The sequence below is a fragment of the Oncorhynchus keta genome, chromosome 1 (assembly GCF_023373465.1).
Source record: "Oncorhynchus keta strain PuntledgeMale-10-30-2019 chromosome 1, Oket_V2, whole genome shotgun sequence".
Taxonomy (NCBI): domain Eukaryota; kingdom Metazoa; phylum Chordata; class Actinopteri; order Salmoniformes; family Salmonidae; genus Oncorhynchus; species Oncorhynchus keta.
In genome coordinates this window covers 71,524,909-71,547,464 of record NC_068421.1, presented here as the reverse complement: position 1 = coordinate 71,547,464, position 22,556 = coordinate 71,524,909, and the positions used below count along the sequence as shown (strand labels likewise).

The following is a 22,556-nucleotide window of genomic DNA, read 5'->3' as shown; positions in this document are numbered from 1 at the left end:
TTACGTCACTGTTAGTGAGCATTTCTCCTTTGCCAAGATAATCCATCCACCTGAAAGGTGTGGAAAATCAAGAAGCTGATTAAACAGCATGACCATTACACAGGTGCACCTTGTGCTGGGGCCAATAAAAGGCCACTTTAAAATGAGCAGTTTTGTCACAACACAATGCCACAGATGTCTCAAGTTTTAAGGGAGCGTGCAATTGGCATGCTGACTGCAGGAATGTCCACCAGCGTTGTTGCCAGAGAATTGAATGTTAATTTCTCTACCATAAACTGCCTCCAACGTTTTTTAGAGAATTTGGCAGTACGTTCAACCGGCCTCACAACCGCAGAACATGTGTAGCCACGCCAGCTCAGGACCTCCACATCTGGCTTCTCCACCTGCAGGATAGTCTGAGAGAGGGGGGGGGAGTATTTATGTCTGTAATAAATCCCTTTTGTGGGGAAAACGTTCTGATTGATTGGGCCTGGCTCCCCAGTGGGTGGGCCAAGCTGCCAAGTGGGTAGGTGTATGCCCTCCAAGGCCCACCCATGTGAAATCCATAGATTAGAGCCTAATCAACTCATTGAAATTGACAGATTTTCTTATATGAACTGTAATTCAGTGAAATCCTTTACATGTTTTTTTCCCCCCAGTGTATGTATGTGTGTGTGTGTGTGTGTGTGTGTGTGTGTGTGTATATATATATATATATATATATATATATATATATATATATATATATAATTTGTTATTTTAACTGACCAGGCAAGTCAGTTATAGATAGATAGATAGATAGATAGATAGATATAGCTGACTTGCCTGGTTAATCAACCAGGCAAAAAAAAAACATGTTTGTACTGCTATTGACAACATATGCCATATGGGCAAATACAAAAACATGTTTTTTAATCAGTGTATTGCTACTGATTGTGCCAGCATCAGATATACTGTAGTACATATTCTGCAGGTAGGTGGGTTGTGAAGTAAAGCCGTCTGTTGTGTAGCTGGCCTCAGACTGATCTGTTTGCTAGCACTGGTGTGATGTGGTTTAAATAGTGGGTCTGTCTGTAGTGGTTCTGCATGGCTGAGATAAACTGCCCGTCATTCTGGGTCTTTGACTTTCACGCCTGATGCATTCTGATCCCTCCATCCATCCTTGCTTATGATGCTGTTTGGAATGCCCATTACAATAAGGTTTTATACGTTTTATATAAAAATCTTCCTCCATGTTCTCCTCATTTGCTCTTATTCCCATCCAACACTACCGTTCCATAGAGACTCCATAGAACCACATGGTTCCATAGAACCACATGGTAGTGATGAGTCATTAGTGTAGCATCCATCCATGCTGCTCGTCCCTCCAGCCCCACAAGGGGTGCTGTCAGTCTGGTGAGGAAAACGGCAGGCGTACCATGATCTGGCCACAGACTCGTCCAAGCAGTGAAGTGGTTTTGCTCTGTCCTCCTGAGAGGCATGGAGGTGTATGGGCGGAGGATGAGGAGGGTTCGAGATAGGGGGTTGCGAGGAGGGGTCTTTGGGTGGTCTGAGAGTCTGTGTTCATGTGTGTTTCTCCCCCCTCTCTCCCTCTCTTTAGCAGGCTTTTGGCTTCTCCAGGCCTTTCACAGGAAACTGTCTTCCACCAGCTCTGAGTCCAAACACATCTCATCCAACAGGCTGATGTCCTCCAGGGTCTCTCCTTCTCTCTTGGCCAGCGTGAAGCTGGAGCCTGTCTCTATGGCACTCTCTTCAGATGTCTGAGAGCTTCACAGGACAGAGAGGAACAGGTCAGTGTTACTAAACAGCTGAGTGAGTGATAGGGTATAGTAAACAGGAGGAGACCATTAAATAAATATAAAGGATATCTATCTTGTTTGCCGGATGTTTGCATTTGGTAAACAGAACTAGCACATGTTAGGTTGTAAAACGGTGTTATCAACCTATACCACATATCAGAATCTGAGATTGAGGATACACATGTCTGAGATTAAGGTGGTAGCCTACCTGTGGCGGTTCCTCTTGACGTACTCATCATCAGACAGAGGGTCCAGGTCGGGGAGGGGGATAATGTAACCGCTGTCAGAGCTGAGGCGCTGCTCGTCGAAGCCACTCTCCCTGTCCTTCAACTTGTCCTGACTCTTATAGGTGATCCCAATGTAGGTGTCATCACTCTCCACCTGGACCCTGGTCACTGCTGGATGGTCGCTCTTCAGGAACTCATGGCTTGCCCTCTCGAAGCACTGCACAACAGAGAGAAAGCCCAAAGAACATTAACCTACAGTATCGAGGAGCATTGAATCATGTCTACAGTAACATGCAGAAAACTTAGTTATATGTCCAACCGTTTTAAAAAAACAAGAGTGATGTGCATGTAAATAAAACATGTTTGGCCTGGAGTACTCAATAATTATTTACTGCTCTGGTACCTCCCATACAGTACCTCCAAAACAGTAGCATCCCCTTCATAATCACAAAACATAAATCACTTCAACTCATAAATCAATCCTAAACCAGATTTATCAGTTGAACCAGTCAGTGGTGTGTGTTCTCACTCACTCAGCCTGGTGGTGATCTCCCGTCCCACCCCACCCTAGCCCAGCCAACCCATCCCCAGCCTGAGGTGCTAAAACAGGAGCTAACTCCTCCACTCTCCTGGACCAGCAAAGCAGAATAGTGAAGGAGGAGGAGGTTTGATGTGCCATGTGTGTAGTGCTGTTTAATAGGCTCATTATAGTTAGCCTAGCCAGTGAAGGGGAGGTGGAGGGGAGACCTGGGGCTGCTGCTGCTGACTGCGTCAGTACTGTGGTTGGTGCTGGTCACTGACCGCCAGCTGGAGCATTTAGCACTCTAATCATCGCCAGAGCTGGGCTTTAATACAACGGAAATGCACAGTACTCAGCGCCCACATAAACAGCCTCAACTGGCAGAGCACACAGAAACACACTACACTGGCAGCGTTGGGGGAAGTGGTTGGAGTTTGTGAGCCTGGTTTTAGATGAACTTCACTTTGTTAGTACTGTAGAACTATAACAAGCCCCAAGGCTAGGGGGGGCGCACTGGCTAGGAAAAGTGTGAGAAAGGTATGGAGAAAGAGTATGGTTGAAGCACTTACTCCCTTTCTGTGTAAAAATAGGATCGGTCAGGTAAGGTAAAAGGGGGATGAAACTGATTAGAAAGGACAAGAAACATTAAGAGGGAGGAGTAGGTCCAAATGTTGGAGGTCAGGGTCAGGAATTAAAGAGAGAAGCACATTAGAAAGCAGGGGTGAGGAACCCTGGGAGAGATTGTAAGGTCAGAGCTCATACTGAAGAGACGCTCACCCTCTTGTAGCCGGAGGGCAGCAGTGAAGCCACACTCTCACTCAGGCTGAGGAAGGAAGGCCTCTTTTCAGGCTCACTGTTCCAACACTTTATCATCATCTCATACCTGGAGGAAGGAAAACACCCTAGTTAAACAGAGAGAACGGGACAGACAATACAGGAGTGAAATGCAATGGTGTAACAGTTATATAATTGTATTGTATATCACAGTTTAGTACTGTGCATTCACAACAGTAGTAGCGTTCCATAGTATTTGCATGACATATGGGACAATGTTATCTGATCCAGTGTTTTAAAAATGGTTTTGGCATAAAAAGTGTTTCAACATAATGTACACAACACAATGTAGAATTATATACAAAATATATGTACATACACATCAGCGGGGGCGTGCTCAGGTTTGGCCATCCTGTAGCCACTCTTGATCTTGTTGTAGAAGCTGGAGTCCACTACCATCCCTGGGTATGGGGTGCCACCTTTAACACAAACACACTGCCATCAGTACACCAGCAAACAGCAGTAACACTGTCAACACTGTATCTACACACGGATCTGGAGTCAGATGTCTCCTCAACATGCTTCTCAAGATGTGTCTTTGTCACAGATTTGGGGTCAGCTTAGCCTCACCTAGAGAGAAAATCTCCCAGAGGAGGATGCCGTAGGACCAGACATCACTGAGGGTGGTGTACATGTTGTCAAAGATACTCTCAGGAGCCATCCACTTCACTGGCAGGAAGGTCTATGGTCAACACACACAGCAGATGGATCAAACACACAGCACTCATATAACGGACACTACAATAGTGGAACATAATGGAGTGCTAACATGAACAAGCAGGATACATGTCTATGCTCAGGGGACACAAACAGCCAGTATGGTCATATAGAAATACTAACACTGCCTTTGGAGACATAGTTGTTGTCATGCATGATGTCTCTGGCCAGGCCAAAGTCACAGATCTTCACTATCTTCCCCTGAGAGAGCAGGACGTTCCTAGCAGCCAGGTCCCGATGCACACACTGTACAGCAAAACAGACACACAGAAAATTCATTTCATCTCAATTCAAAGAAACTATTTGTATGTTCTCCCTTTCCATTTATTCATTCTTTCCTCCTCATGTTTTACAGGGTGGCTTTATATCAACAGGCCAGCCTAAGAGACAGCCTTGACTGACCACTCCTGGCCAGGGGATTTTCAGGGATAATAACTAGGAGGCTGTATGAGGAGCTTATAGCTTCTTTGTACCCAGTGTAATTCCAGCCTACTGGGTGTTCTATATAAAGACCTGGCCTGTCTCCTGAGCAGTGAGCTCAGCCTTCACAGGGCCGCTTATCACACAACCCCTGATTTAGCCAACCTCTTGGCTTTCACAGCTGTCATCAAGCACAACAGCAGCCCACAACCTGCCTGCCATCATTACTGTGGTTACCACTGGAACATACAGACGGCAGGGTTGACGTGGCAACCGACCCACTCCCTGTTGTGTACCAACAGAGAGGTCAGAACAAGCTTGCCAGTGACACTAGCTTCTGCTAAGCCAAAGGAATCATGTGACCATCACTTCCTTCCTTCGTTGCAAAGTCAGGCCAATAAAAGATGGCTATGGCATCCTAGGCTCACTTCTGTATCTCTTGTTGATATATTCTGGAAATTCCCTAGGTCTCTCCTGAGTTAGGTAAATCAGCTTCTAGTTTTCTTGCACCTTATTTGAGTAAAAATCTAATAAATGTTGTTAAAGTGGATGTTTGTTTTGATTCTTTTTACCTATATTTTAATAGGGAAGACATATTGAGACCTAGCTCTCTTTTACACATGCGCCCTTTATATACAACATAAATATACACATTATACCCAACCTACATATATACATATATACATTAAAATACAAAAACACAGTCATGGGAAGCACAAATAAAACATCACAAATGTTACATTCCTCCACAAATAAGTCCCCAATCAATACTTTAAATTGCCCGATCTGCACCAGAACATCAAGACGAAATGTACAGCCTGTTTCGGTGCCTCTGGGGCAATTCACAAAGCTGATTGAGGACCTTATTACTGATGAATGCATTTTGCTTTTTTATGACTGTGTTTTTCTTTCTGCTTACATTTTGTATTTATATTTTGATGTGTGTCATTTCTGTAATTCAGGGCTCATCTGTAAAATAGACCTTGGTCTCAGAATAGCTATTGTATTGTATGACATTGACCTGTTATCCCCAGCCCACTGCACTGACCTAACATCATGTCCCACTGATCTCCAGTCATTCCCAGCCCTTGGTCCCACTCACATTCTTAGAGGACAGGAACTCCATGCCTCTGGCCACCTGGTAGGTAAAGCTGAGCAGATCTGTGGTGCTGAGGCCCTCGTTGCCGTCTTCTGACAGCAGGCTGTCCATCTCATTATCTGGATCAGAAAAACACACATATACAGACATTTAGCTTCAGTCGGTCTATGAGTGAGTGAATAAAGTGTGTGTTTGTATGTTTACGTGCATGTAAATATAGAACTGGCTGCTGTAACCTGGCTTTTCCTAATGGGAGGGAGAAATACAAATGCTACAATTACCCTCTCTATATAATTACAGGCTGGACCCTCAACCAACCAACCAACGAGAGAGCGAGAGAGAGCGAGAGCGAGAGCGAGAGCGAGAGCGAGAGCGAGAGCGAGAGCGAGAGCGAGAGCGAGAGCGAGAGCGAGAGCGAGAGCGAGAGCGAGAGCGAGAGCGAGAGCGAGAGCGAGAGCGAGAGAGAGAGAGAGAGAGAGAGAGAGAGACTGTCCGACTATGTACTCACCACACTTCTGTGATGGTGGGTGGTCATATTCAGACCTCTGGATGTCGGAGTACTTGGAGGCATCACTCATCTCCAGCATGGGCACGTACTGCGTGGTGTCTGCCTGCTTCATTTCCATGTAGTCCCCTTTACCACTTTCAAAGGACAGGATCACATAGCTGCAGGGAAGGAGGGAGGGAGAAGGTTGGTAGAAAGACAACAACCATGGTAGAATCACCATTCTCAAAGAACACCCAATGTATATACTGAGGTTCCCGCTACAAAGGGTGCAGTTGATGGTGTGGTCATTTTGAGATGTGGTCATTGTAAGTAATCTGTCAACACAGATCAGCAGAGCAGACAGGAACAGGCAGGCCTCTCCCACTGTTTCCCCCATGCTCGCCTGGACAGAGACCATTAACAGGTACCAAACAACAGTCATGATTAGGCTGAAAGCCGAGCACCACTTCAAACACAGATTTGATTAGTGGAAGACACCAGATGACCTCCTCAGCCATGTGGAAGACTGGGGTAGAGCTACGTTATGTTACTGAGAGCCTGCAGTATAGTGCTGGCAATGAGACAGAATGACTGAGTGGGGAGAGTTGGAGCAGGAACTGAGGAGGGGGACACACGACATAGGGGGTGTGTGTGCGTGCTAGTGCATGTGAGTGTGCGCGCCTGTGCCTGTGCGCGCCTGTGCCTGTGTGCGTCCATGCCTGTGTGCGTCCATGCCTGTGTGAGTCCATGCCTGTGTGCGTCCATGCCTGTGTGCGTCCATGCCTGTGTGCCTCCATGCCTGTGTGCGTCCATGCCTGTGTGCGTCCATGCCTGTGTGCGTCCATGCCTGTGTGCGTCCATGCCTGTGTGCGTCCATGCCTGTGTGCGTCCGTGTCTGTGTGCGTCCATGCCTGTGTGCGTCCATGCCTGTGTGCCTCCGTGTCTGTGTGCGTCCATGCCTGTGTGCGTCCATGCCTGTGTGCCTCCATGCCTGTGTGCGTCCATGCCTGTGTGCGTCCATGCCTGTGTGCGTCCATGCCTGTGTGCGTCCATGCCTGTGTGCGTCCGTGTCTGTGTGCGTCCATGCCTGTGTGCCTCCGTGTCTGTGTGCGTCCATGCCTGTGTGCGTCCATGCCTGTGTGCGTCCATGCCTGTGTGCGTCCATGCCTGTGTGCGTCCATGCCTGTGTGCGTCCGTGTCTGTGTGCGTCCATGCCTGTGTGCCTCCGTGTCTGTGTGCGTCCATGCCTGTGTGCGTCCATGCCTGTGTGCGTCCATGCCTGTGTGCCTCCGTGTCTGTGTGCGTCCATGCCTGTGTGCGTCCATGCCTGTGTGCGTCCATGCCTGTGTGCGTCCGTGTCTGTGTGCGTCCGTGTCTGTGTGCGTCCATGCCTGTGTGCGTCCATGCCTGTGTGCGTCCATGCCTGTGTGCGTCCGTGTCTGTGTGCGTCCATGCCTGTGTGCGTCCGTGTCTGTGTGCGTCCATGCCTGTGTGCGTCCATGCCTGTGTGCGTCCATGCCTGTGTGCGTCCATGCCTGTGTGCGTCCATGCCTGTGTGCGTCCGTGTCTGTGTGCGTCCATGCCTGTGTGCGTCCATGCCTGTGTGCGTCCGTGTCTGTGTGCGTCCATGCCTGTGTGCGTCCATGTGTGTGTTTCTGCAGCTGATTCTATGTCTCTTTACCTCCTGCTGCTCTCGTCTGCAGGGTTTATGCCAAAGATGTCCAGGTCTTTCTTGGTCTTCTCTGAGTGCAAGCTGAGGAAGTTCTCTCTGTTCTTGTGCAGGTAGTTGACCAGGTCTCCATAGAAGCAGTACTCAGTGATGATGTAGGTGGGGCCTGCATGGGAAGAGAGGAGATAGAAAGAGACACAAGTGTCAGTTTCCTGGCTTAACTTATCAGAGGCTCATAAAGGCTAAAAGCTACGCCAAGAGGGCAAGCCTTTACACTCATAAAAACACTATTAAAATACCACACCCAGAGAGTAATGGCAACTGCCTTTCTTGACTGTCAAAACCATATGTGTGTGTGTGAGCATATCTGCAGCGGCGGAAAAAGTACCCAATGGTTACACTTGAGTAAAAGTAAAGATACCTTAATAGAAAATGACTCAAGTAAAAGTGAGTCACCCAGTAAAATAAAAGTATTAAAAAGTAAAAGTCTAAATCATTTCAAATCCCTTATATTAAGCAAACCAAATGGCAGCATTTAAATAAATAAAAATGACTGATAGCACACTCCAACACTCAGACATAATTTACAAACAAAGCATTTGTGTTTAGTGAGTCTGCCAGAGTCAGTAGGGATGACCAGGGATGTAGGCATTGGACCATTTTGCAGTCCAGCTAAGCATTCAAAATGTAAAGAGTACTTAGTAAAAGTAATAGTAGTCAAAAATATAAATAGTAAAGTACCCAAAATAGTCAAGTAAAGCACCCCAAAAAAGGACTTTAGCAGTACTTTAAAGTATTTTCACGTAGGTACTTTACACCACTGCATCTGTAAGTGTGTGTGTGTGCATGTGTGTGTAGTCACCTGACTTGGTGCAGGCCCCCAGCAGGTTGACGATGTTGAGGTGAGGGCCCAGGTGAGTCATGATCTTCAGCTCTGACATCAGGGCCTGTTTCTCACTGGAACGGGCCGTGGCTGCAACACCAAACAGACAAACAATAAATCAACCTTCAATCAATCACACAGCACCTATCGGTCAATCACACAGAATCAATTTATCATCAACAAGATCCATCAATGACTGCCATTGTTTCATCAATCGCAAAGTAAGCTGTCTGTGTTCAACTCTATAGCTGTCTGTATAGCTGTCTGTGGTCAACTCTATAGCTGTCTATGGTCAACTCCATAGCTGTCTGTGGTCACCTCTATAGCTGTCTGTGGTCAACTCTATAGCTGTCTGTGGTCAACTCTATAGCTGTCTGTGGTCAGCTCTATAGCTGTCTGTGGTCAACTCTATAGCTGTCTGTGGTCAACTCTATAGCTGTCAGTGGTCAACTCTATAGCTGTCTGTATAGCTGTCTATGGTCAACTCTATAGCTGTCTATGGTCAACTCTATAGCTGTCTGTGGTCAACTCTATAGCTGTCTGTATATCTGTCTATGGTCAACTCTATAGCTGTCTGTGGTCAACTCTATCTTTGTCAGTATAGCTGTCTATGGTCAACTCTAGTTGTCTGTATAACTGTCTATGGTCAACTCTATAGCTGTCTGTATAGCTGTCTATGGTCAACTCTAGTTGTCTGTATATCTGTCTATGGTCAACTCTATAGCTGTCTGTGGTCAACTCTATCTTTGTCAGTATAGCTGTCTATGGTCAACTCTAGTTGTCTGTATAACTGTCTATGGTCAACTCTATAGCTGTCTGTATAGCTGTCTGTGGTCAACTCTATAGTTGTCTGTATAGCTGTCTATGGTCAACTCTAGCTGTCTGTGGTTAACTCTATAGCTGTCTGTATATCTGTCTATGGTCAACTCTATAGCTGTCTGTGGTCAACTCTATCTTTGTCAGTATAGCTGTCTATGGTCAACTCTAGTTGTCTGTATAACTGTCTATGGTCAACTCTATAGCTGTCTGTATAGCTGTCTGTGGTCAACTCTATAGCTGTCTGTGGTTAACTCTATAGCTGTCTGTATAGCTGTTTGTGGTCAACTCTATAGCTGTCTGTAGTCAACTCTATAGCTGTCTGTATAGCTGTCTATGGTCAACTCTATAGCTGTCTGTGGTCAACTCTATCTTTGTCGGTATAGCTGTCTATGGTCAACTCTAGTTGTCTGTATAACTGTCTATGGTCAACTCTATAGCTGTCTGTATAGCTGTCTGTGGTCAACTCTATAGTTGTCTGTATAGCTGTCTATGGTCAACTCTATAGCTGTCTGTGGTTAACTCTATAGCTGTCTGTATAGCTGTCTGTAGTCAACTCTATAGCTGTCTGTATAGCTGTCTATGGTCAACTCTATAGCTGTCTGTGGTCAACTCTATAGCTGTCTGTATATCTGTCTATGGTCAACTCTATAGCTGTCTATGGTCAACTCTATAGCTGTCTGTGGTCAACTCTATAGCTGTCTGTGGTCAACTCTATCTTTGTCAGTATAGCTGTCTATGGTCAACTCTATAGCTGTCTGTATAGCTGTCTGTGGTCAACTCTATAGTTGTCTGTATAGCTGTCTATGGTCAACTCTATAGCTGTCTGTGGTTAACTCTATAGCTGTCTGTATAGCTGTTTGTGGTCAACTCTATAGCTGTCTGTGGTCAACTCTATAGTTGTCTGTGGTCAACTCTATAGTTGTCTGTATAGCTGTCTATGGTCAACTCTATAGCTGTCTGTGGTCAACTCTATAGCTGTCTATATAGCTGTCTGTGGTCAACTCTATAGCTGTCTGTGGTCAACTCTATAGCTGTCTATGGTCAACTCTATAGCTGTCTGTGGTCAACTCTATAGCTGTCTGTATAGTTGTCTATGGTCAACTCTATAGCTGTCTGTGGTCAACTCTATAGCTGTCTATGGTCAATTCTATAGCTGTCTATGGTCAACTCTATAGCTGTCTGTGGTCAACTCTATAGCTGTCTGTATATCTGTCTATGGTCAACTCTATAGCTGTCTGTGGTCAACTCTATAGATGTCTATGGTCAACTCTATAGCTGTCTGTGGTCAACTCTATCTTTGTCGGTATAGCTGTCTATGGTCAACTCTAGTTGTCTGTATAACTGTCTATGGTCAACTCTATAGCTGTCTGTATAGCTGTCTGTGGTCAACTCTATAGTTGTCTGTATAGCTGTCTATGGTCAACTCTATAGCTGTCTGTGGTTAACTCTATAGCTGTCTGTATAGCTGTTTGTGGTCAACTCTATAGCTGTCTGTATAGCTGTCTATGGTCAACTCTATAGCTGTCTGTGGTCAACTCTATAGCTGTCTGTATATCTGTCTATGGTCAACTCTATAGCTGTCTATGGTCAACTCTATAGCTGTCTGTGGTCAACTCTATAGCTGTCTGTGGTCAACTCTATCTTTGTCAGTATAGCTGTCTATGGTCAGCTCTATAGCTGTCTGTATAGCTGTCTGTGGTCAACGCTATAGTTGTCTGTATAGCTGTCTATGGTCAACTCTATAGCTGTCTGTGGTTAACTCTATAGCTGTCTGTATAGCTGTTTGTGGTCAACTCTATAGCTGTCTGTGGTCAACTCTATAGCTGTCTGTATAGCTGTCTATGGTCAACTCTATAGCTGTCTGTGGTCAACTCTATAGCTGTCTGTATAGCTGTCTGTGGTCAACTCTATAGCTGTCTGTGGTTAACTCTATAGCTGTCTGTATAGCTGTTTGTGGTCAACTCTATAGCTGTCTGTAGTCAACTCTATAGCTGTCTGTATAGCTGTCTATGGTCAACTCTATAGCTGTCTGTGGTCAACTCTATCTTTGTCGGTATAGCTGTCTATGGTCAACTCTAGTTGTCTGTATAACTGTCTATGGTCAACTCTATAGCTGTCTGTATAGCTGTCTGTGGTCAACTCTATAGTTGTCTGTATAGCTGTCTATGGTCAACTCTATAGCTGTCTGTGGTTAACTCTATAGCTGTCTGTATAGCTGTTTGTGGTCAACTCTATAGCTGTCTGTAGTCAACTCTATAGCTGTCTGTATAGCTGTCTATGGTCAACTCTATAGCTGTCTGTGGTCAACTCTATAGCTGTCTGTATATCTGTCTATGGTCAACTCTATAGCTGTCTATGGTCAACTCTATAGCTGTCTGTGGTCAACTCTATAGCTGTCTGTGGTCAACTCTATCTTTGTCAGTATAGCTGTCTATGGTCAGCTCTATAGCTGTCTGTATAGCTGTCTGTGGTCAACTCTATAGTTGTCTGTATAGCTGTCTATGGTCAACTCTATAGCTGTCTGTGGTTAACTCTATAGCTGTCTGTATAGCTGTTTGTGGTCAACTCTATAGCTGTCTGTGGTCAACTCTATAGTTGTCTGTGGTCAACTCTATAGTTGTCTGTATAGCTGTCTATGGTCAACTCTATAGCTGTCTGTGGTCAACTCTATAGCTGTCTATATAGCTGTCTGTGGTCAACTCTATAGCTGTCTGTGGTCAACTCTATAGCTGTCTATGGTCAACTCTATAGCTGTCTGTGGTCAACTCTATAGCTGTCTGTATAGCTGTCTATGGTCAACTCTATAGCTGTCTGTGGTCAACTCTATAGCTGTCTATGGTCAATTCTATAGCTGTCTATGGTCAACTCTATAGCTGTCTGTGGTCAACTCTATAGCTGTCTGTATATCTGTCTATGGTCAACTCTATAGCTGTCTGTGGTCAACTCTATAGATGTCTATGGTCAACTCTATAGCTGTCTGTGGTCAACTCTATCTTTGTCGTTATAGCTGTCTATGGTCAACTCTAGTTGTCTGTATAACTGTCTATGGTCAACTCTATAGCTGTCTGTATAGCTGTCTGTGGTCAACTCTATAGCTGTCTGTATAGCTGTCTATGGTCAACTCTATAGCTGTCTGTGGTCAACTCTATAGCTGTCTGTATATCTGTCTATGGTCAACTCTATAGCTGTCTATGGTCAACTCTATAGCTGTCTGTGGTCAACTCTATAGCTGTCTGTGGTCAACTCTATCTTTGTCAGTATAGCTGTCTATGGTCAGCTCTATAGCTGTCTGTATAGCTGTCTGTGGTCAACGCTATAGTTGTCTGTATAGCTGTCTATGGTCAACTCTATAGCTGTCTGTGGTTAACTCTATAGCTGTCTGTATAGCTGTTTGTGGTCAACTCTATAGCTGTCTGTGGTCAACTCTATAGCTGTCTGTATAGCTGTCTATGGTCAACTCTATAGCTGTCTGTATAGCTGTCTGTGGTCAACTCTATAGTTGTCTGTATAGCTGTCTATGGTCAACTCTATAGCTGTCTGTGGTTAACTCTATAGCTGTCTGTATAGCTGTTTGTGGTCAACTCTATAGCTGTCTGTGGTCAACTCTATAGTTGTCTGTGGTCAACTCTATAGTTGTCTGTATAGCTGTCTATGGTCAACTCTATAGCTGTCTGTGGTCAACTCTATAGCTGTCTATATAGCTGTCTGTGGTCAACTCTATAGCTGTCTGTGGTCAACTCTATAGCTGTCTATGGTCAACTCTATAGCTGTCTGTGGTCAACTCTATAGCTGTCTGTATAGCTGTCTATGGTCAACTCTATAGCTGTCTGTGGTCAACTCTATAGCTGTCTATGGTCAATTCTATAGCTGTCTATGGTCAACTCTATAGCTGTCTGTGGTCAACTCTATAGCTGTCTGTATATCTGTCTATGGTCAACTCTATAGCTGTCTGTGGTCAACTCTATAGATGTCTATGGTCAACTCTATAGCTGTCTGTGGTCAACTCTATCTTTGTCGGTATAGCTGTCTATGGTCAACTCTAGTTGTCTGTATAACTGTCTATGGTCAACTCTATAGCTGTCTGTATAGCTGTCTGTGGTCAACTCTATAGTTGTCTGTATAGCTGTCTATGGTCAACTCTATAGCTGTCTGTGGTTAACTCTATAGCTGTCTGTATAGCTGTTTGTGGTCAACTCTATAGCTGTCTGTATAGCTGTCTATGGTCAACTCTATAGCTGTCTGTGGTCAACTCTATAGCTGTCTGTATATCTGTCTATGGTCAACTCTATAGCTGTCTATGGTCAACTCTATAGCTGTCTGTGGTCAACTCTATAGCTGTCTGTGGTCAACTCTATCTTTGTCAGTATAGCTGTCTATGGTCAGCTCTATAGCTGTCTGTATAGCTGTCTGTGGTCAACTCTATAGTTGTCTGTATAGCTGTCTATGGTCAACTCTATAGCTGTCTGTGGTTAACTCTATAGCTGTCTGTATAGCTGTTTGTGGTCAACTCTATAGCTGTCTGTGGTCAACTCTATAGCTGTCTGTATAGCTGTCTATGGTCAACTCTATAGCTGTCTGTGGTCAACTCTATAGCTGTCTGTATAGCTGTCTGTGGTCAACTCTATAGCTGTCTGTGGTTAACTCTATAGCTGTCTGTATAGCTGTTTGTGGTCAACTCTATAGCTGTCTGTAGTCAACTCTATAGCTGTCTGTATAGCTGTCTATGGTCAACTCTATAGCTGTCTGTGGTCAACTCTATCTTTGTCGGTATAGCTGTCTATGGTCAACTCTAGTTGTCTGTATAACTGTCTATGGTCAACTCTATAGCTGTCTGTATAGCTGTCTGTGGTCAACTCTATAGTTGTCTGTATAGCTGTCTATGGTCAACTCTATAGCTGTCTGTGGTTAACTCTATAGCTGTCTGTATAGCTGTCTGTAGTCAACTCTATAGCTGTCTGTATAGCTGTCTATGGTCAACTCTATAGCTGTCTGTGGTCAACTCTATAGCTGTCTGTATATCTGTCTATGGTCAACTCTATAGCTGTCTATGGTCAACTCTATAGCTGTCTGTGGTCAACTCTATAGCTGTCTGTGGTCAACTCTATCTTTGTCAGTATAGCTGTCTATGGTCAACTCTATAGCTGTCTGTATAGCTGTCTGTGGTCAACTCTATAGTTGTCTGTATAGCTGTCTATGGTCAACTCTATAGCTGTCTGTGGTTAACTCTATAGCTGTCTGTATAGCTGTTTGTGGTCAACTCTATAGCTGTCTGTGGTCAACTCTATAGTTGTCTGTGGTCAACTCTATAGTTGTCTGTATAGCTGTCTATGGTCAACTCTATAGCTGTCTGTGGTCAACTCTATAGCTGTCTATATAGCTGTCTGTGGTCAACTCTATAGCTGTCTGTGGTCAACTCTATAGTTGTCTATGGTCAACTCTATAGCTGTCTGTGGTCAACTCTATAGCTGTCTGTATAGCTGTCTATGGTCAACTCTATAGCTGTCTGTGGTCAACTCTATAGCTGTCTATGGTCAATTCTATAGCTGTCTATGGTCAACTCTATAGCTGTCTGTGGTCAACTCTATAGCTGTCTGTATATCTCTCTATGGTCAACTCTATAGCTGTCTGTGGTCAACTCTATAGATGTCTATGGTCAACTCTATAGCTGTCTGTGGTCAACTCTATCTTTGTCGGTATAGCTGTCTATGGTCAACTCTAGTTGTCTGTATAACTGTCTATGGTCAACTCTATAGCTGTCTGTATAGCTGTCTGTGGTCAACTCTATAGTTGTCTGTATAGCTGTCTATGGTCAACTCTATAGCTGTCTGTGGTTAACTCTATAGCTGTCTGTATAGCTGTTTGTGGTCAACTCTATAGCTGTCTGTATAGCTGTCTATGGTCAACTCTATAGCTGTCTGTGGTCAACTCTATAGCTGTCTGTATATCTGTCTATGGTCAACTCTATAGCTGTCTATGGTCAACTCTATAGCTGTCTGTGGTCAACTCTATAGCTGTCTGTGGTCAACTCTATCTTTGTCAGTATAGCTGTCTATGGTCAGCTCTATAGCTGTCTGTATAGCTGTCTGTGGTCAACTCTATAGTTGTCTGTATAGCTGTCTATGGTCAACTCTATAGCTGTCTGTGGTTAACTCTATAGCTGTCTGTATAGCTGTTTGTGGTCAACTCTATAGCTGTCTGTGGTCAACTCTATAGCTGTCTGTATAGCTGTCTATGGTCAACTCTATAGCTGTCTGTGGTCAACTCTATAGCTGTCTATGGTCAACTCTATAGCTGTCTGTGGTCAACTCTATAGCTGTCTGTGGTCAATTCTATAGATGTCTGTGGTCAACTCTATAGATGTCTATGGTCAACTCTATAGCTGTCTATGGTCAACTCTATAGCTGTCTGTATAGCTGTCTATGGTCAACTCTATAGCTGTCTATGGTCAACTCTATAGCTGTCTATGGTCAACTCTATAGCTGTCTATGGTCAACTCTATAGCTGTCTGTGGTCAACTCTATAGTTGTCTGTGGTCAACTCTATAGTTGTCTGTGGTCAACTCTATAGCTGTCTGTATAGCTGTCTATGGTCAACTCTATAGCTGTCTGTGGTCAACTCTATAGCTGTCTATGGTCAACTCTATAGCTGTCTGTGGTCAATTCTATAGATGTCTGTGGTCAACTCTATAGATGTCTATGGTCAACTCTATAGCTGTCTATGGTCAACTCTATAGCTGTCTGTATAGCTGTCTGTGGTCAACTCTATAGCTGTCTATGGTCAACTCTATAGCTGTCTATGGTCAACTCTATAGCTGTCTATGGTCAACTCTATAGCTGTCTGTGGTCAACTCTATAGTTGTCTGTGGTCAACTCTATAGTTGTCTGTATAGCTGTCTATGGTCAACTCTATAGCTGTTTGTGGTCAACTCTATAGCTGTCTATATAGCTGTCTGTGGTCAACTCTATAGCTGTCTGTATAGCTGTCTGTGGCCAACTCTATAGCTGTCTGTGGTCAACTCTATAGCTGTCTATGGTCAACTCTATAGCTGTCTGTGGTCAACTCTATAGCTGTCTGTATAGCTGTCTATGGTCAACTCTATAGCTGTCTGTGGTCAACTCTATAGCTGCCTGTGGTCACCTATAGATGTATGTGGTCAACTATAGCTGTCTGTGGTCAACTATAGCTGGCTGTGGTCAACTTTATAGCTGTCTGTATAGCTGTCTGTGGTCAACTCTATAGCCATCTGTGGTCAACTATAGCTGTATGTGGTCAACTCCATAGCTGTATGTGGTCAACTATAGCTGTCTGTGGTCAACTCACGTTTCAGCATCTTCACAGCCACCTTCATGACGGGCTGGGAGCGGCTGAGTCCATATGCAGTTCCCTCCACCACCTTCCCAAACGCCCCAGAGCCCAGAACTCGACCTGCAGACACACCAGACATGGCACACGATCAGTTAACATGGAGGGTAAACAAATACACAAACATAGACAGGCAAACACACACACACACACACACACACACACACACACACACACACACACACACACACACACACACACACACACACTCTCAAGCACTGACTCTATGCACACACACTGGACTATACCCATAGACTCACACTCCAACACACAGATACCTACACACAGTACATATGCCCACACAAACACATAACATGCGCACACATGCATACTGACGCCACACACACTTTCACACTCACCACATACTCTGCTGCCACTGTCTATCTATCCTGTTGCCTAGTCATCTTACTCCTATCTATATCTTCAGTACACAGTTACCGCAATTACCTCGTAACCCTGCACATTATCTCAGTACTGGTACTCCCTGTATATAGCCATGTTTACTTGTTATTGTTATTCACTGTGTATTTATTCCTTGTGTCACTATTTCTATTTCTATTTTATATTTTGTATCTTTATCTTTTACTCTGAATTGTTGGAAAAGGACCCATACGTAAGCATTTCACTGTTCGTCTACATCTGTTGTTTACGAACCATGTGACAAATAAAATAAAATGTTACTTGACACACACGTCTGCCTCTGCCCTCTCATCTGTGACTTCCCCAGTTACCCAGTGAGTGAGATTCCCTTTGGTCAGTGAGTCACAACCCATACCCAGGCAGCACGCCCCAACCTCCCCTTTCTGCCAGGCCAGATGGCCTTATCACATCCTCACTTCAAAGACCAGAGGAAGACATCCAGACCAAAGCCTGACTAGAACACGACCACCCAACCATGATGATGTGACACTCTGACCGGAACATGACCACAATAAGACCACAGAGAAAGGAAGCAGTGCAGTCGGCTCTTACCCAGTACGAGCCCATCGCGAGAGAACTCCCATCTGGAGTCATAGGGCAGTTGCATGGGGTCAACGTAGATGTACTCATGGCCATCAGGGCTCACTGACTCTATCACCCTCCAGCGGATCTCATAGCGAGGCTTCTGTAAGATAGAGGACATAGATAAACAGATTGGCTCTAGAGCAGCGTTTCCCAACTCCAGTCCTCTCGTCCCCCAAGAGTACACATTTTGGTTGTATCCCAGGGCAAACATACCTGACTGAACTCATCGAGGGCTTGATGATTAGTTGACAAGTTGAATCAGGTGTGCTTGTCCGGGGCTACAATTAAAATGTGTACTGTTGGTGGTACTGGAGGAGCAGAGTTGGGAAACACTGCTCTAAGACAAATTGTAGGTGACTGATTTAATGAGTCATTGAGAGAATGAGTCAGTGAGTGAGTGAGCGAGTTTGTGCGTGTGTGAGGGGCATTGGTGATCTGTTGTACCTGTTTCCAGATAATGACCAGGACAATGAGTGAGATGATGACAATGACCAGCAGCACCAAAACAGCAGCAGTTACAGGCAGCTCGGAGTGGGGGCCTGTTCAGGAGGAGAACCACCACACACACATGAGATGGAGAGCAAAACATGGAGAATGCTACAGAGAGAAAACAACATGGAGAATGCCACAGAGAGAAAACCACATGGAGAATGCCACAGAGAGAAAACAACATGGAGAATGCCACAGAGAGAAAACAACATGGAGAATGCCACAGAGAGAAAACCACATGGAGAATGCCACAGAGAGAAAACAACATGGAGAATGCCACAGAGAGAAAACAACATGGAGAATGCCACAGAGAGAAAACCACATGGAGAATGCCACACTGAGAAAATAACATGGAGAATGCCACAGAGAGAAAACAACATGGAGAATGCCACAGAGAGAAAACCACATGGAGAATGCCACAGAGAGAAAACAACATGGAGAATGCCACAGAGAGAAAACAACATGAAGAATGCCACAGAGAGAAAACCACATGGAGAATGCCACAGAGAGAAAACAAACATGGAGAATGCCACAGAGAGAAAACCACATGGAGAATGCCACAGAGAGAAAATAACATGGAGAATGCCACAGAGAGAAAATAACATGGAGAAGTCAATGTAAGTCAATATGGGAATGTTAGTTTGATGAATTATTTGAAGAACCCAACATGAGGTAAAATATAAAGAACTTCAACGTGGCAATCCAAATACCCTATTTAAATGGCATAGTTCAGCATGGTGACTCACACCCAATAAACCAAACCAGTGGGGTCTCCAGATTATCAGGACCAAAGGGTCTGCTGAAGGGTTTAGGGAGAGGTGCGGGGTAGGGGGGCACAGCTTGAGGGGCCAAATGTACTAAGCTACCTGGGCTTTACTTTTCACAGTAAAAGTATCCCAGGCTAACACACATCTACACAATAAAAGTCTGTGATCAGCTGCCCTACCACAGACAATTTATCAGACAGCTACCTCAACACTGACAGCCCAGCCCAGTCTCTTCAATTCCAATCACACATCAAGTGTCACAAAGGGGCGCAACTACAGGATGAAACTAGCTATTAAAAGAGGAGACTATGGCAGGAAGAAAATATACGGTAGCAGGCAAACTAAGATACGGTGAATCTAGTCACCACACTATACCAACCATGTATGTTGGACAGGGCCTATAGAAAGTCTACATCTCCTTGGATTTCTCCACATTTTATTATGTTACAAAGCGGGATTCAAATGGATTTATTTGTAATTTTTTGTCAACGATCAACAGAAAATACTCTGTAATGTCAAAGTGGAAAAAAATGTCTAACATTTCTTTTAAAGATGAATGAAACATAAAACAATAATATACCTTGATTATATAAGTATTCACCCCCCTGAGTTAATACATGTTACAAACACAGTTGGCAGCGATTACAGCTGCGAGTCTTCTTGGGTAAGTCTCATGAGCGCTTTGCACACCTGGATTGTCCATTATTCTTTGCAAAATTCTTCAAGCTCTGTCAAGATGTTGGGGATCATGACTAGACAGCAATTTTCAAGTCTTGCCATAGACTTTCAAGCAGATTTAAGTCAAAACGGATAACTTCGCCACTCAGGAAGATTCACTGTCTTCTTGGTAAGCAACTCCAGTGTAGATTTGGCTTTGTGTTGTAGGTTATTGTTCTGCTGAAAAGTTGATTCCTCTCTGTGTCTGGTGGAAAGCAGACTGAACCAGGTTTCCTCTATGATTTTGCCTGTGCTTAGCTCCATCCGGTCACTTTTTATCCTGAAAAACTCCCCAGTCTTTGTCGATGTCAAGCATACCCATAACATGATGCAGCCAACACCATGCTTGAAAACAAGGAGGCAGTTACTCAGTGATGTGTTGTGTTGGACTTGGCCCAAACATAAAGCTTTGCATTTAGGCCAAAAAGTGTATTTCTTTGCAGTGTTTTTTTGCAGTATTACTTCAGTTCCCTGTTGCATACATATGCATGTTTTGGAATATTTGTATTCTGTATATTTGTATTATTTTTTTCACTGTCATATAGATCATTATTGTCACCACCATGTTGTTGATCCATCCTCCATCCATTACAGCCATGGAAATCTGTAGCTGTTTTAAAATGACTAATGTCCTCATGGTGACATCCCTAAGCAGTTTTCTTCCTGTCCTGCAGCTCAGTTCAGAAGGACGACTGCATCTTTGACGTGTCTGGTGGTTTAATACATCATCCACAACATAATTAATAACCAGACCATTCTTAAAGATATATTCAATGTTGGATGTGATATTTTTACCCATCTACCGATCACTGCCCTTCTTTATGAGACTTTCAAAAATCTCCCTGGTCTTTATAGTTGAATCTGTGCTTGAAATTCAATACTTGACAGCTGTTACATGTATGGAAGACAGAGGGCGGTGTAGTCATTACAAAATCAAGTCAACCTCTATTTTTTCACACAGAGTGAGTCCATATAACTTATTATGTGATTTGTCAAGCCAGATTTGACTTCTGATCTAATTTAGGCTTGACTACTTATGCAATTTAATTTTTATTCATTTGTAAAAAATGTGTAGAATTTTGTTTTCATTTTGACATTATGGAGTATTTTGTGTAGATAACATATATATATATATTTATTTTTTTTGTTGTTGTTTTTGTTTTACAATGAAATCCATTTCAATCCCAGTTTGTAATGCTCAACAATTTGAAAAAAAGTGAAAGGTGTGTAAACTTTCTATAGGCCCTGTAACTGAGAGAGGAGGTGTGTAAACTTTTCTATAGGCCCTATAACTGAGAGAGGAGGTGTGTAAACTTTTTGATAGGCCCTGTAACTGAGAGAGGAGGTGTGTAAACTTTCTATAGGCCCTATAACTGAGAGAGGAGGTGTGTAAACTTTCTATAGGCCCTGTAACTGAGAGGAGGTGTGTAAACTTTTCTATAGGCCCTGTAACTGAGAGAGGAGGTGTGTAAACTTTCTATAGGCCCTGTAACTGAGAGAGGAGGTGTGTAAACTTTCTATAGGCCCTGTAACTGAGAGAGGAGGTGTGTAAACTTTCTATAGGCCCTGTAACTGAGAGAGGAGGTGTGTAAACTTTCTATAGGCCCTGTAACTGAGAGAGGAGGTGTGTAAACTTTCTATAGGCCCTGTAACTGAGAGGAGGTGTGTAAACATTCTATAGGCCCTGTAACTGAGAGAGGAAGTGTGTAAACTTTATATATGCCCTGAGAGAGGAGGTGTGTAAACTTTCTATAGGCCCTGTAACTGAGAGAGAAGGTGTGTAAACATTCTATAGGCCCTGTAACTGAGAGGAGGTCTGTAAACTTTTCTATAGGCCCTGTAACTGAGAGAGGAGGTGTGTAAACTTTCTATAGGCCCTGTAACTGAAAGAGGAGGTGTGTAAACTTTTCTATAGGCCCTGTAACTGAGAGAGGAGGTGTGTAAACTTTCTATAGGCCCTGTAACTGAGAGAGGAGGTGTGTAAACTTTCTATAGGCCCTGTAACTGAGAGAGGAGGTGTGTAAACTTTCTATAGGCCCTGTAACTGAGAGGAGGTGTGTAAACTTTCTATAGGCCCTGTAACTGAGAGAGGAGGTGTGTAAACTTTCTATAGGCCCTGTAACTGAGAGAGGAGGTGTGTAAACTTTCTATAGGCCCTGTAACTGAGAGGAGGTGTGTAAACTTTCTATAGGCCCTGTAACTGAGAGAGAGGTGTGTAAACTTTTCTATAGGCCCTGTAACTGAGAGAGGAGGTGTGTAAACTTTCTATAGGCCCTGTAACTGAGAGAGGAGGTGTGTAAACTTTCTATAGGCCCTGTAACTGAGAGAGGAGGTGTGTAAACTTTCTATAGGCCCTGTAACTGAGAGGAGGTGTGTAAACTTTCTATAGGCCCTGTAACTGAGAGAGGAGGTGTGTAAACTTTCTATAGGCCCTGTAACTGAGAGGAGGTGTGTAAACTTTCTATAGGCCCTGTAACTGAGAGAGGAGGTGTTCTATAGTAAAGGCCCTGTAACTCTTCTATAGGCCCTGTAACTGAGAGGAGGAAGTGTGTAAACTTTTAAGGCTAAGGCCCTGTAACTGAGAGAGGAGGTGTGTAAACTTTCTATAGGCCCTGTAACTGAGAGAGGAGGTGTGTAAACTTTCTATAGGCCCTGTAACTGAGAGAGGAGGTGTGTAAACTTTCTATAGGCCCTGTAACTGAGAGGAGGTGTGTAAACTTTCTATAGGCCCTGTAACTGAGAGAGGAGGTGTGTAAACTTTCT

At 44.1% G+C, this 22,556-nt stretch overlaps 1 protein-coding gene across 2 annotated transcripts in view; it reads right to left on the bottom strand.

The window, feature by feature from the left end:
• Positions 1-715: 715 nt before the first annotated feature.
• Positions 716-22,556, bottom strand: part of LOC118380692 (platelet-derived growth factor receptor alpha-like) — a 35,170-nt gene continuing 13,329 nt past the window's right edge. For both annotated transcript variants that reach the window (XM_052459902.1, XM_052459908.1), the window contains exons 16-28: positions 18,265-18,359; positions 17,788-17,920; positions 16,774-16,878; positions 8,614-8,724; positions 7,764-7,917; positions 6,104-6,261; positions 5,599-5,714; positions 4,200-4,322; positions 3,930-4,041; positions 3,679-3,778; positions 3,303-3,408; positions 1,987-2,222; positions 716-1,746 (exon numbers count right to left, since the gene is read on the bottom strand). In XM_052459902.1, coding sequence (XP_052315862.1) covers positions 1,605-1,746; positions 1,987-2,222; positions 3,303-3,408; positions 3,679-3,778; positions 3,930-4,041; positions 4,200-4,322; positions 5,599-5,714; positions 6,104-6,261; positions 7,764-7,917; positions 8,614-8,724; positions 16,774-16,878; positions 17,788-17,920; positions 18,265-18,359 — 1,691 coding nt within the window. In that variant the 3' untranslated portion in view covers positions 716-1,604. The remainder of the gene's footprint in view (positions 1,747-1,986; positions 2,223-3,302; positions 3,409-3,678; positions 3,779-3,929; positions 4,042-4,199; positions 4,323-5,598; positions 5,715-6,103; positions 6,262-7,763; positions 7,918-8,613; positions 8,725-16,773; positions 16,879-17,787; positions 17,921-18,264; positions 18,360-22,556) is intronic.